The 12,362-nt window shown below is 59.7% G+C and overlaps 1 protein-coding gene across 4 annotated transcripts in view; it reads right to left on the reverse strand.

The window, feature by feature from the left end:
• Nucleotides 1-395: 395 nt before the first annotated feature.
• The window catches only part of KCNQ2 (potassium voltage-gated channel subfamily Q member 2), a 60,788-nt gene continuing 48,821 nt past the window's right edge, over nucleotides 396-12,362 (reverse strand). Inside the window, exons 12-17 of one of the 4 annotated variants that reach the window (XM_003787770.2) lie at nucleotides 11,003-11,056; nucleotides 7,544-7,767; nucleotides 6,798-6,903; nucleotides 6,217-6,348; nucleotides 1,996-2,119; nucleotides 400-1,417 (exon numbers count right to left, since the gene is read on the reverse strand). In XM_003787770.2, coding sequence (XP_003787818.1) covers nucleotides 686-1,417; nucleotides 1,996-2,119; nucleotides 6,217-6,348; nucleotides 6,798-6,903; nucleotides 7,544-7,767; nucleotides 11,003-11,056 — 1,372 coding nt within the window. In that variant the 3' untranslated portion in view covers nucleotides 400-685. Of the gene's footprint in view, nucleotides 1,418-1,995; nucleotides 2,120-6,216; nucleotides 6,349-6,797; nucleotides 6,904-7,543; nucleotides 7,768-11,002; nucleotides 11,057-12,362 lie in introns of all 4 variants that reach the window. The other 3 variants (XM_003787771.2, XM_003787774.2, XM_003787772.2) reach the window with 3 other exon arrangements.

Genomic DNA, 12,362 nt, shown 5'->3' on the forward strand with positions numbered 1-12,362 from the left:
CTTGGGCTGGGCCCTCACTGGTGAGGCTAAGGTCAGAGGGTCCAAGGCTCACTCTGGCCTCTGGTTTTGGTTCTGAGGCCCCACCCCCTTTTCAGCTGCTGGCAGGGTCCTGACCCCAGTCCACTACCAGTGAAGAAACCCTCAGAGCTCAGAGGGACAAGGAGAAGATGCTGACCAGCAGCTCTCTGGCCATGGGCCCAGGAGGTGAGGGGACATCGTTCCAGCTGTGCCCACAGAGGCAGGAACCCAGGAGCCAGGGCAGGCCTGGTCCATGGGTGGCCATGCTCTCCCGCAGCCACCCAGCAGGTCTCAGAACAGGCCCCAAGGCCAGGCATCCTCCCCGGCTCTGCTTTGGGCCCCATAACTCCACCTGCGCAGGGCCTGCCCCTACAACAGCTGCACCCTTGTCATCGCTCTAGCCCCCACACGGATCTGCTCCTCAGCCTTGAGCAAAGTGGACAGGGTGGCCTTGCTGCCCCAGCATGTGCTCCTGGGCCACCAGAGGCCCCAACCAGCCATCCACCCTGTTGGAAAAAACTTTTGTAAAATGTGGCCACAAGGTGTCCTGTACTTCAGTCCCCCACTCACTCCAGTTACTCTAAGAAAAGGGCCCATGGGGTCCCCGCCTCAAAGCCTCAGAGGCACAAGTTGGAGAGGGTGGTGGACGTCCAGCAGCCTCATGGCCTCACTTCCTGGGCCCAGGCCAGCCCATGTCCCCAAAGGGGCCCTCACCTGTGGCTGAGCGGGGCGGGGGCCCACAGGGGGTGCAAAGGTCCGAGTCTGTGTCGGACTCGCCCTCCGCAATGTAGGGTCTGACTTTGGCGCAAGGCGCCACGGCCGCGTAGCAGCTGCTGAGGGCATCCAGGTTCTCCTTGGACTGGGAGATGCTGAAGCCGCTGAAGGAGCGTTCCAGCTCCTCGTGGTCCACGGATGGGATGGAGATGGATGTGTCGCTGTCCCGTAGGGCGCCCTCATGGGCCCGGCAGGCGGGGGCATCCTCCTGCCTCAGGAATTCCGTGCTGGCCCTGCTGCCCCCGCCATAGGCAGACAGCGACCGCTCGTGGGCAGGCGGCGGCGGGATGCGCACCAAGGAGCCATGGTCCCCCACTGGGGAGGTGCCGTGGCCCTGGCGCGAGTGGCTCTGCTGCTGCCACGAGGTGGAGGGCGGACACTGGGCTGGGGGTGCAGCTGGCAGCGCCGAGAAGTTCTTCTGACCTGTGGAGCTGGTGGAGCGCACGATCTTAATGATGCAGCCATGCTTGTCCACCGGCTCACGGCTGTCCTCCGGGCTATGGTACGGTGGCGCCGGCTCCGGGTCCTTGGCCCCAAAGTAGGCCTCCGTCTCTGTGGGGGGGATGCCCATTCGCTGCATGTAGATGTTGACCAGGAAGTCCAGCTTCTTCTCCATGGACAGCACCTGCAAGAGGAGCTTTTGGGTCAGCTGCTCTGGGAGGCAGGGGTCCCGGGCTGCTCTCTGAGGACATGCAGGGCACAAAGCGCTGCTCCCTAGGAAGTGGGGGCACACTGACCCATTGGTCAGCATCTGGCCTCCTGCATGTGGGGCCTGGGGCCGCCCTTCTGCCTGCTGAGGGTCAGCCTTGAGCAAACTCCAGGGAAAAAACTGGGTGCTCCCCCCAGCTCAGGCTCCAGAAGCAGACCTGAGGTTCCAAGGACCTATCCGAGGCAAGGGGTGGCAGAGGGTTGGGCAGGTAGGCAGGGGAGGAAGGCCAGCTCCCCAGGGAGCTCCAAGGTATGTGCAGACACAAGTCTTGCCCCTTGACTGTCCCCACCCACAACTACAGGCACTGCAGCCCTCAGGTGCGGTCAGAAGAGAAAGTGCCCGAGCTCTGTCGTGGCTCCTGGTGGAGTCTGAGAAGTCGGAGTGGCCCTGGCTGGGACAGAGCCAATATCCCTGGACCTTAGACCTCAGTAGGTTCCCCTCATATGTTCCAGGCCCAGGCTTACAGAGCAGCCCTCTGTCCTGGTCTCTCCTACCTGTCTTTCCACCTTCCCCAGCCGCCCCATCATGCTGGGGTCCTCTGGCAGCTCCGCCTCAGTTGGGCCCTTGGTGCGGTCCTTATCGGTGATCGCCGGGCCCCGCCCCACGATCTGGTCCACTCTGCCAGGAACAGAGACCCCACCCCCAAAGCATGAGTTTAAGGTGTGGCAGGGCCCTGGCCCTCTCCTCCTGGGCCAGGCCCAGCCCAGAGTCAGCCAGGGGGTCAGTGGGTGCCAGGCCAGATGAGCCGGTGTATCCGTGCCCACCCTGTGTGCTGACACCCTGGGGTCCCGTGCCCTCTCCGTCCCATCCCAGGGGACCTGGCACATTAAAGAGGAGTAAAGTGAGAGGAGCCTCCCTGGGCCCCCATGCTGCTTCTAGTCTGCCCACGCAGTGCCCTCCCTCCCCTGGCTGGAAGGCCCAGAAGGTCACATGACTGGTGCCCAGCTGGGCTGTGCCTGAGCCACACCCCACCCCGAGCTTTACTCCCACATAATGTGCCATCAGGGCACTGGCCCATCCAGGCCGATAGGGACGGAGTTAAACGTCTACAGCAGAGAACAAGCAGGAGGGCGGCGAGAGCTCTGGCTCCATGCTCCAGGACAGGGCTTGGGGACATAGAGCAGCACAGAGACCACCAACACACGACCAGGGAGGGGACGAAGCCGCTGGGAACCAGAGGGAGGAGGAGAGTGTGGGTGCATGTGCACACCATGTGCATGTGTCTGTGGTGCACACGCACACACGTGGGTGTGTGTGTTCATGTGTATATGCTAGAGTATATGATATGGTTATATGTGTGCACACTGGTGTGTACGGGATTATGCATGTATGGCCTGTAGGTGCGCATATGTGTGCAGGGTGCAGAGCTTGGCTGAGTTGATCTCCAGTGAGGCAGCAGGTCAGTAATGACAGTGAGAAGGGAAGGTGGCACCTTCGCAGGGCAGGGGCATCTGTCCAGCCAGCATGGCATCAACAAATGTGCACAGCCCCATAGACAGGCAGGCAGGGCCACAGAGGTGGCATGGGTGAGAACTCGCCAGGAAGCAGAGGCTCTGCACTAAGTCCACAAGCCTAGCTGCCGGACAAGGCTCGGACGGGTGTGTCCAGGTAGAGCTGGCCCAGGCCAGGTCCTGTCTGGCCCTCCACACGGCAGCCTCTCGTGTGACATGCACCCTGGCAGGCGCCACACCAGCCAGACAGGGCCACGCCCCATTTCCTGCCTCTGATGGGGGGTCGGGTGTTTTTCTTTCTGTTGCGAGAAACAGAAGAAGGTTCAGGCTTGCATCAGCCACACTGCAGCTCCTCATGCTCCACTGGGCTTCATGCTGGACTCATGCAGAAAGGGCCGGGACAGGAAAGTCACAGGAGGGGCCCTCTGGCTCCAAGCAGACACCAGTGGGCACAGAGGAGAGGGGCTCACTGGTGTCCCCAAGTGTCACACGTTCCAGGCACAGATGTTCAGCACCTTCACCCCTGCCACATGACGGGCTGTCCCCGGTCAATCCCACGGGAGCCTGAACAGGGTTCAGCCTGGGACAGCTACAGGTGGGGATAGGGGAGGGTCCTCTGAGGACCCCAAGCCACCTCCTGCCCTGGACCATGCTCAAGGCCACTCAACACCCCTGAGGTGGAGGAGTGGACTCCAGACTAGCCTTTGGCCCCTTCTCTGTGTGCCTCTCCTCATCCCTGGCTCTGAATATCTAGCTGCCGTCCGTGTAGCAATGCCCAGGACGGGACTTCACTCTCAAGGTGCTGTGCCCTGGGGTCTGGGAACCACAGCAGAACAGGGAAGATGCACACACCGTCCTGCTGTGTCCCCAGGGACTCCCCCCTCACCATCCAGCCCACTGACCCTCGTCCCCATGTGCAGAACCGCAGCACAGAGGGGGCAGGTGGACTCGCCCCCACACTACGTCTATGGTCACCCTCCTCACCCTGCTCCACCACGCACTCTGCCCCTCCTCCATCAGCAGGGTCCAGTGGCTTCCCTACCAACACCAGCGGCTGGTGACGGGCTACTTGAGATAAGACTGACTGGGGCTCTGCTTGGTGTGGGGCCATTGCGGGGGGTCTCTGTGCTCATGGTGGCATAGGAGTCTGGCACTGCCACTGCCTACTCCTCTCCATGAGGAAAGAGCTGCAGAGAGCCACACAGCGCCAAGGTCACTGTGGGGGGGGGGGCAGCATGCACCTTGGTGGCCACTGTGCCTAGATGTGACCCCGCAGGCCTTGCTTCTCTGCTTCTGCCGGAGCCACCTAGCCACAGATGGCATCACTTGAGACGCCCATGGAGGCCCCAGCTTCCCCAGGAGGACCCACCAAGAGTGGCGGCTGAGCACTCACAGCCCTGACCCCCACACAGCTGCCTGGGGCCCTGGGCCAGGAACAGCCTCTCAGACACAGAGAAAATCCCAAGTCCCCTCTATCTCTCAGAAGAGAGTGTGAGGCGCTGCCGTCATGTGGCCTGGAGTGAAGGGCTGGCCCATTCACAGACAAGGCGGGCGTGGCGCTGCGTCCTGACCTAGGTGAGTACTGGGGTGACTCTCTCGGAGGGGCCGTGGGTCCTTTGGTGGGGTACTTCTTGTGCCGGGGAGTTGAAGGGGGTGGGGGGCCCACAATCATATCTATCCTGGCAGAGTAAACAAGAAGAGAGACACCAGCGAAATGCATCATAAAAGCAACATGAAAGGGCGAGTCGGCTAGAAAATTGCAGAAACAGAACAACCCAGCTTAAAACAAAGTGACACTTTGTAAAAATATATTCCACTCAAAACAGCAGGCAGTTGACAGCACCCGCACTTGACCTTGGATTCGCCAAACCTTTCCATGTTTCAAGCAAAACCTCTAAGGAGCTGGCCCAGCAGCTGTGCAGCTCCCCGGTGTGAGCCCATGCACGATCGTGGCTTGTGCACACAACCCAGGGTCATGAGTCACAGAAAACACCCTGGGTTCCTTCGTAGGCTGATTGGTTTTGTTTGTTTTCCAGACAGAAAGACATGTGGAAACATAGCACAAGCGTCACGACCCTGGGACACTCACGCACACGTACCACACACACCCACACGGCACAAGTCTGCCACATACTGCTGAGGGCACTGAGCCCTGGCACTCAGAGGGGACTGCCCTCTTGCACCTCCCAGTGGAGCAGGTTAGGCCTGGGGTGGGGCAGAGCAGGTGCCTCACCCATCCTCACCGCAGAGAGCTAGGAAGAGCTGGAGAAGGCAGGGTAGGGCCCATTGGCATTAGACTTACCCAGGAGCATCATGAGCTATCACCTGCATAGCCTCCTCACAGGTGCTGTGAGCACACAGGCATGTGCACGTGCTCGTGTGTGTGGCTGAGGGTGTGCACCTGCAAGCACGTGTGTGTGCACTCTTGTGACATGTGTGTGAGGGCTGGAGCACGGCTGTGTGTGCACACATGCGTGTGGGAATGGACATAGGTCTGTCTGTGCACGTCTGTATGCCTGTATGTGCATACACATGCATGTACATAGGACTGGGGGTGAGTGGGTCCATGCTCACATGACTGAGTGGCCAGCCCTTGGATGTGTGTCCTTCTCAGCATCTCCCCCTTTACTAGAAGGACAGGATGGACACACACTGTGTTCCAGAAGAGATGCCACATGGAGTGACTGCTCCCTGGGGGGCCCACGGAAACCATGCAGCTTCATCTCTCAATAGAATGACTCCATCTACACTACATATGCACACCTGTGTGCACATGTGTCCACACACATAATGAATTAACACACACGTGTGTACAAGGCACAGCACACAGAGCACACACCCATACACATGCACACACCCACAGTAGCACATGTACATACACCCATGTACATGCACACTCAAGGGCCACACGCATGTACCTCACATGAGTGCATGCGTGTGCACACATATATGCATGCGTGCACACACACGTGCCCACATAGTGTGGGTAGGGGAGAAAGGGGAGAGACACAGAAGCATTGAGAACAGATAGACTGCCAGAGACGCAGCCCAGAGCTGAGGTCGCCCTGCACGCCCTCCCGCTGGCCCCTCAGATGCCCCTCAGCCTGTCAGGTCCCACCCAAATGCCCTGCATGTCCCAGAGGGGCTGCGGGGCTCCTGCCTGGACTGCACACCCTCCCGCTGGCCCTTCCGGTGCCCCATGGCCTGTCCGGTCCCACCCAGAGGCCCTGCATGTCCAGGAGGTGGGGGCAGCGGGGCTCTTGCCTGGACTGCAGGCTCTTGATACGGGACAGCATGTCCAGGTGGCCAGCAGAGTACTGCTCGATGACATCCATCACATCATATGGCCGCAGACTCTCCTTGAACTTTCGCTTGGACACCAGGAACCTCATGACACTGTAGGGTGTAGGGAGCCATGAACCCCCTGCAGAGACCACCTGGCCACACTCTGACTAGGCGGGCCCTGACATAAACCTGCCTCTTGTCTTCCCAGCATCTCTGCGACCACAGCACCTAGAGATGGCTGGAGGATGCATCCCTCTTATCTGGGCCACTCACACATGGCCTCCTGGCCTCAGTCCCACTACACTCAGGACCGGCAGGGCCCACTGGGCAGTCATACACCAGAACTCCCTGCCACACCAGATGTGGGTTATGTGTGATAAGGAGCCAGACCAAAGGGTCTGGTCCCCAAACTAGCCCTGAGGCCTATGAGCCAGAAGTAGTAGACCCAGGACACCGCTGGCACCTCTTTTCTCTCGCCCTCTCTCCTGGCAGACGGCCTCTCGTGGGTCTGCCTGGCACCATGAGACCCTCCCGCTCCCAGCTGTGGCCACAAAGCTCACCACACAGCTCTGATGCTGACTTTGAGGCCCGGAGTCAGGTCCTCGGTCACAAACTCGCAGTTACAGGTCTTGTCATCCACGACGTCCTCCCCCGGTAGACTTGCTTCTGGGTGGAAGGAGACAGACTGTGAGGATGGGCACACCTGGGATATCATACCTATGGTCCACAGCACACACTCTCCAGGCCGGGCATTGGGGACCCTCATAGCCCCCAAGTGTCCCACTGGACTCAGCTGCTTCCCTAGAAACTCACCCCTCTGCCCAGCCTCTGTGGCCAGCTCCTCTGACCAGGGACCTTCTTGGGCAGGCTGTGGCCAGAAGATGGCCCATGTGAGGGCTTAAAAAGGGCATCCCTGTCAGCAGATGGCAGGGACACACCATGGAACAGTAGTCAGCCAGGAGGAAGAAGGAGGTCCCAACACACACCACAGCACAAGGGAGCGTGACAGGATGCTCAGTGAAAGGAGCCACACATGGCCAGCAGGCACAACCATTCAGACACCCACGAGCTTGGTGCTGGCTGGGGTTGGGGAAGGGATGAGCACAGGTCTCCTGCTGGGGCAATGGAATATTCCAGAAGTACACTGAGGTGATGGCAGCACAACACTCTGAATGTACCGAGGGCCACTGAATTTGTGCACTTTTAAACAGCTCCCTTTATGTTGCATGAATTTCACCTCAGTTGAAAGGAGCGGAGCTTCCTGCTCCCAGGCAGGAAGAGGGGAGTGTGGGGCGGCCACACCCACCTTCCGAGTTCTGCCGAGATGCGGCACCCTTGATCCGGAAGGCCTGGCGTGCCCGGCTGCGGTCCCCAAAGCTCCAGCTCTTGGGCACCTTGCTTGGGCTGTCCTCCAAGCTCTGGTCTGCGCTGGGTGACCGCCGGACAGTCTGGGCCTGAGGGGACCCCTTCCCCTTGGCAGCCACGCCTCGGGGGCTGGAGAAGACACGATCTTTCAAACTGACCTTCTGACTGCTCCCGCGAGAACCAATAGACAGACAGACACAGAGAAACAGCAAGAGAAGTCACTCTGGAAGGAACACAGGCAGGCGGTGCTGACACCATCCCACAGTCAGGTGGGGGGAGATGCAGGACCATGTAGGGGGCAGCTCAGGGCAGCGGCTGAGGGGACCAAGCTCAGGTCGGGGGGCGGGTGAACAGCAGATTCCTGGGCCCACACCAGGTAGGCCAGAGCTTGGCTGTGCTGGGGAGGCCATGGTGAGGTCTGTGGATGCTTTTTCTTTTCTAGAGACCAGTCTTGCTCTATAGCCTAAGCTGGGGTACAGCAGCATCATCACAGTTCACTATAGCCTCCAGCTCCTGGGCTCAAGCTATCGATCCTCCTGCCTCAGCCTCCCAAGCTGCTGGGACTACAGGTGTGAGGCACCAAGTCTGGCCAGCTGTGAACTTTCAAGTCACTTCCAGCTACCACTAGCAGTTGCGGGAGTCTCCTCACAACATCCTGTACCCCAGGTGGCTGGCAGAGCAGTCTCCCCCAATGCCTGGGACTGTCTCTGGATACCTTATATCTGCCCAGCCTGGGAGTATCTTTCCTGCCAGGCCTTCCACAGCCTGTAACTGCTCACAGGAAGTGCCCCCCTGGGTCTCCAGCCTCCAGCTCCAGAGCCAGGGGAGGCTCTGTCCACAGCCCATTCTTGTGCAGCCACATGCTGGGCCTTTCCCACCCACCCTGGGGAGGCTCCCTGGTCAGAAGGGGCTTTGGGAGGGCTCAGGCCTCCTCTGTGGCTCAGGCTGTCCTGTCTCTGGGCTCCACCCCCACCAGAACATGTCCATCCAAGAAGTAAACATCACAGCTTCTGGGAAGATGGAATGGATGAGGCTAGCCCTAGGGTAGAAGGACCTCGGACAACACCCCAGACCTGCATGGTGGAAGCAAGGCTCACAGCTGCGTCCCACCAGGCCACCTATCTCCATATCTGTGAGGGTCCTCAGGCCTCCTTTGTCCCTATGCCACTAGTTCTAAGGACAGAGGGATGGCAGGTACACCAAGCAAGCGTGGCCTCCCCCTTTGGCCTGGAAGGCATCAGGCTCTACTCACTTCCTCCTACCAGCCTGTCAGAACTTCCCATGGCCATGTATGCTGTCCCTGGGGCCTGTGACAAGCCCAACGTAGTCACCAATGTCTCTGACACCCACTGCCGGCCCCTGCCATGGTGCCCATGGCCAAAAAGACATGTCCACCAGACGGCACAGAGAAGAGAGTCAACGGCACGCTGTCCACCCAGCCCAGACAGTGCAGATGGGATGTAGCCCTCTCTCCAGCCCACCCTCCAGGCAGCAGGCAAAGGCTGAGGCCATCTTCACCATTTAGAAGTGTCTGAGAGGAAAAGGGGAGCCCCCAGAAGCCAGCTAGGGCCCACTCTCCTGCAGAGCTTCCTCACAGCCAGGTCTCCATGCTGAGGACTTGAGTCCAGGAGTCATTACCAGTTAGGAAGTGAGGAGAGGAACTCGAGTCCATGGGGAGCCACAGGGAGAGGCTAGAGGTGAAACCCACAGGCCCCCAAAGGAGGGGAGGGAGGCGAGGAGAAAGGAGCATGAAGCAACAGCCTCCAGCCTGGTGGGACCCTCTGCTAGACATGACCCTCCACTGGACACAGAGCCAGGGGCCCCCAGGAAATGCAGCCCCCATGTGTTTCCCAGGACCCATGGCAGAGGCAGTGTCGCACACACACGGAACCACTGGAGGGGCCTCGCCTGGACCTCCACAGTCGTGGACACTCCCCACTCTCCGAGCACACTGGCACACACCACCCAGCCCTCAGCACTAGGGCTGACCTCAATGCAGAGTCTGTCAGATTCTCTCTCACCCCGTAGCCAAGGACAAAAGCACACTCAGGGCCAGGCTCTCCTGGCTGGGCCGGCTGCCTGGGAGAGTGAGCCGTCAGCCAGGGCCACAGGGCATGTGCCAGGGGCACTGTGGCATCTGCACAGCAGCACTCACGGGGCCAGGCCCAAGCTTAGGATCAGTATGGGGAAGAAGCCCAGCCCCAGAGCTCCTGCCCACCTGGCACAAGCAGGAGATTGCCCTCACTCCGTGCCAGTGGGGTGCCACCATCCATAGAGACCTGCTCGGCCCCATCTGCACGACGGCAGCCCAGAGGTCTGCTTGGCCCCATCTGAATGATGACAGCCCAGAGAGTGTTGGGGGATGAATGGGCATCCTGAGAGATCGTGCAAGCAGGCAGAGCATGGCCTGGATCGTGCTGGCCCAGGTTCCCAGCCACCCCATACTTCCAAGCTTATCTGGACCCCAGCAGCCCCTGCCCTAAGAGACCAGCCTTGGCCAGAAGCACCCTAGACACCGAAGAGCTGGGCAAGCAGGACAGCCTCTACCAGGGTCCAAGCAGACTGTATCTCCCAGGAGGCCACCCGCCCTCTCCCCCCAGGGCTGCCAACTGTCTCCCCCACAAGCAGCGGAGAGAAGTCACGCAGAGAAATGTGGATGGAGAAGGGTCCAGAGCATGCAAGGACACGGATGCACAAGCACGCATACCGAGCCTGGCCCTGCCTCTGTGCCGTCGCTCCCAGGGCCAGCACTGGCCAATTGCATGCACAGGCCAGAGGCCGCCACACAGCCCTCACAGCACCACTGCACTTATGTTGCTGGGAGGGAGAGATCCCCAGAGAAAGCAGGAAGACAGGCACCTTCTCAAGCCGACAACCAGGTGGGCAGAGCAGAGAAGGTGTAGTCAGGGCGCAGGCAGGGTCTGGCTGCACAAGCAGCTTCCCACCATCCCGCTCCAGCCTGCCCCATGCTGGGCCTATAAATGGGCAGGGGCAGCCACAGGCCTTGGCTCTCTGGAGTGTCTGTCGTGTCAGGACAGAGCTGCTTCCTGTGGGTGAGGCAGCCGGCAAGGTATGCAGGAGAGATGCCAGTGACCAGCCTGAAGGAAATGCCCCTGAGAGCAGTCAGGGGCCCAGGAGGTGCAGACACCTTGCTGGGCTCAGAGCCCTGGCCAGCTGCCCTGCAGGGCACATGACCTCACCTCTGCCCAGCTTGCCCTACACTTAGGGCCACAGTGAGACCAACGGGCACCAGGCCCTACTGCAAGGGGCTTGGGGAGGCCAAGCTGCCAGTCAGAATGGGCTGGAGCGCCAGCCTCCTCATATCCCCAGAACCTCTGATAAGCAGGCAGGCGAGGGGCCGTGCAGCAGGGGCCAGTCCGTGCGGCGCGTTCCATGGTACCTAGAGCGTCCAGGGCAGCATCCACACGGGGACCCTCTGCACGGTCTGCCTTTACTGCAAATGAGGAGAGCACAGTTAGTCCTGGGGCGTGACCAGGGAGCGGATAACTGAGGCATGGCACACCTTGGAGTGGCTCCAGGCTCACGGTCCTGGCCACCAAGTTTGTCTCCAAGCAAGGACAGTGGGGAAGGTGCCCCAAAGTTGTCCATGGCCTGGAAAAGAAAATAGTTCCCTATTTTAGGAGGAGAAAAGCCCCTGGTTTTTCTCCTCCAAAAATATATTTTCCTTCCAAAAGCACAGCTTGGGCTTGTGTCTTAAAAGATGTATTATTTTTTGCTATTTTCATGCCAACCAAAAAATAATACACAGGGAAAGACTTTGCAAAGGCCTGGATCTGGATGAACACAATTCCAGGCAATAAAATGAGCACATTGCTGGGAAACCAGTGCAGTTGGGCTTTGCAGACTGTCAACAGGGCCCTGCCACGCCGCTGGTTCCCCTAAGAAGTAGGCCGTGGTTCAGTGGGGACAACAGCCGCCACCTGCAGGAGGGGAGCCCCACAGGGCTTGTGGCCACGGGGGGGGGGGTTGGACGCACCTGTGGGCTCTTCCTTGAAAGGCCCTGCAGGTGTTGGGCATGTGCCCAAGAACCTCTCAGAGACCCTTGAGATTCAGCTCTGCATTAGAACGCGCAAATTTTAAAGCAAAAATGGAAATAAGCAGCTACAAAAAATCTCTTTCCCTCCAGGTCTCTCCCTGCCACAGCAGCCGCTCCACCTGCCATGGTTCTTCTCAGACTGCACCAGGAATGCGGGAGGGCAGCTGGTCCCCACCACAGGATGGCAGGCTCCAAGAGAGCGCCCGGCATCCCACTCTCCTCCGCAATTTGACGTATACACTGGTGCTCCCCACTGCAAGCGACTCTTCCCTTAGGCATAAAAGACACACTTGCTAATTCTGTAAAAGAGCATCTGCCATCCAGACAACCCCCCACCTGTGCAGGGCAGCTTCTGACCAATGGAGAGCCAGGCTCTGTTCTCAGGGTGGGGCAACTGACCTCTGTCTGCTAGCCCCAGGCAGCGCCCTGCCCTAAGGCCCTGGCTGTTCATGAAGCCCCTTGTGGGGGCAGCTGCTGTCATTCAGGGCGGCTCCATGCCAGTCCCACCACAGCCTGCCCCTCAGAAGACCTGAGAATCTCCTCAGGTCTCCTAGGCCCAAACACAGCTCCCCCAGGAAGGTGCTGGAGGGAGGCACAGCCCTGGGGTCCCAAAACTTTGGAGGTTCCAGCTGAGACCTCAGCTTTTTTTTTTTTTTTTTTTTTTTGAGACATAGCCTCAAGCTGTCCCCCTGGGTAGAGTGCC

This window comes from Otolemur garnettii, unplaced genomic scaffold (assembly GCF_000181295.1).
Source record: "Otolemur garnettii isolate 467f Iridium unplaced genomic scaffold, OtoGar3 scaffold00023, whole genome shotgun sequence".
NCBI classification, from domain to species: Eukaryota; Metazoa; Chordata; class Mammalia; order Primates; family Galagidae; genus Otolemur; species Otolemur garnettii.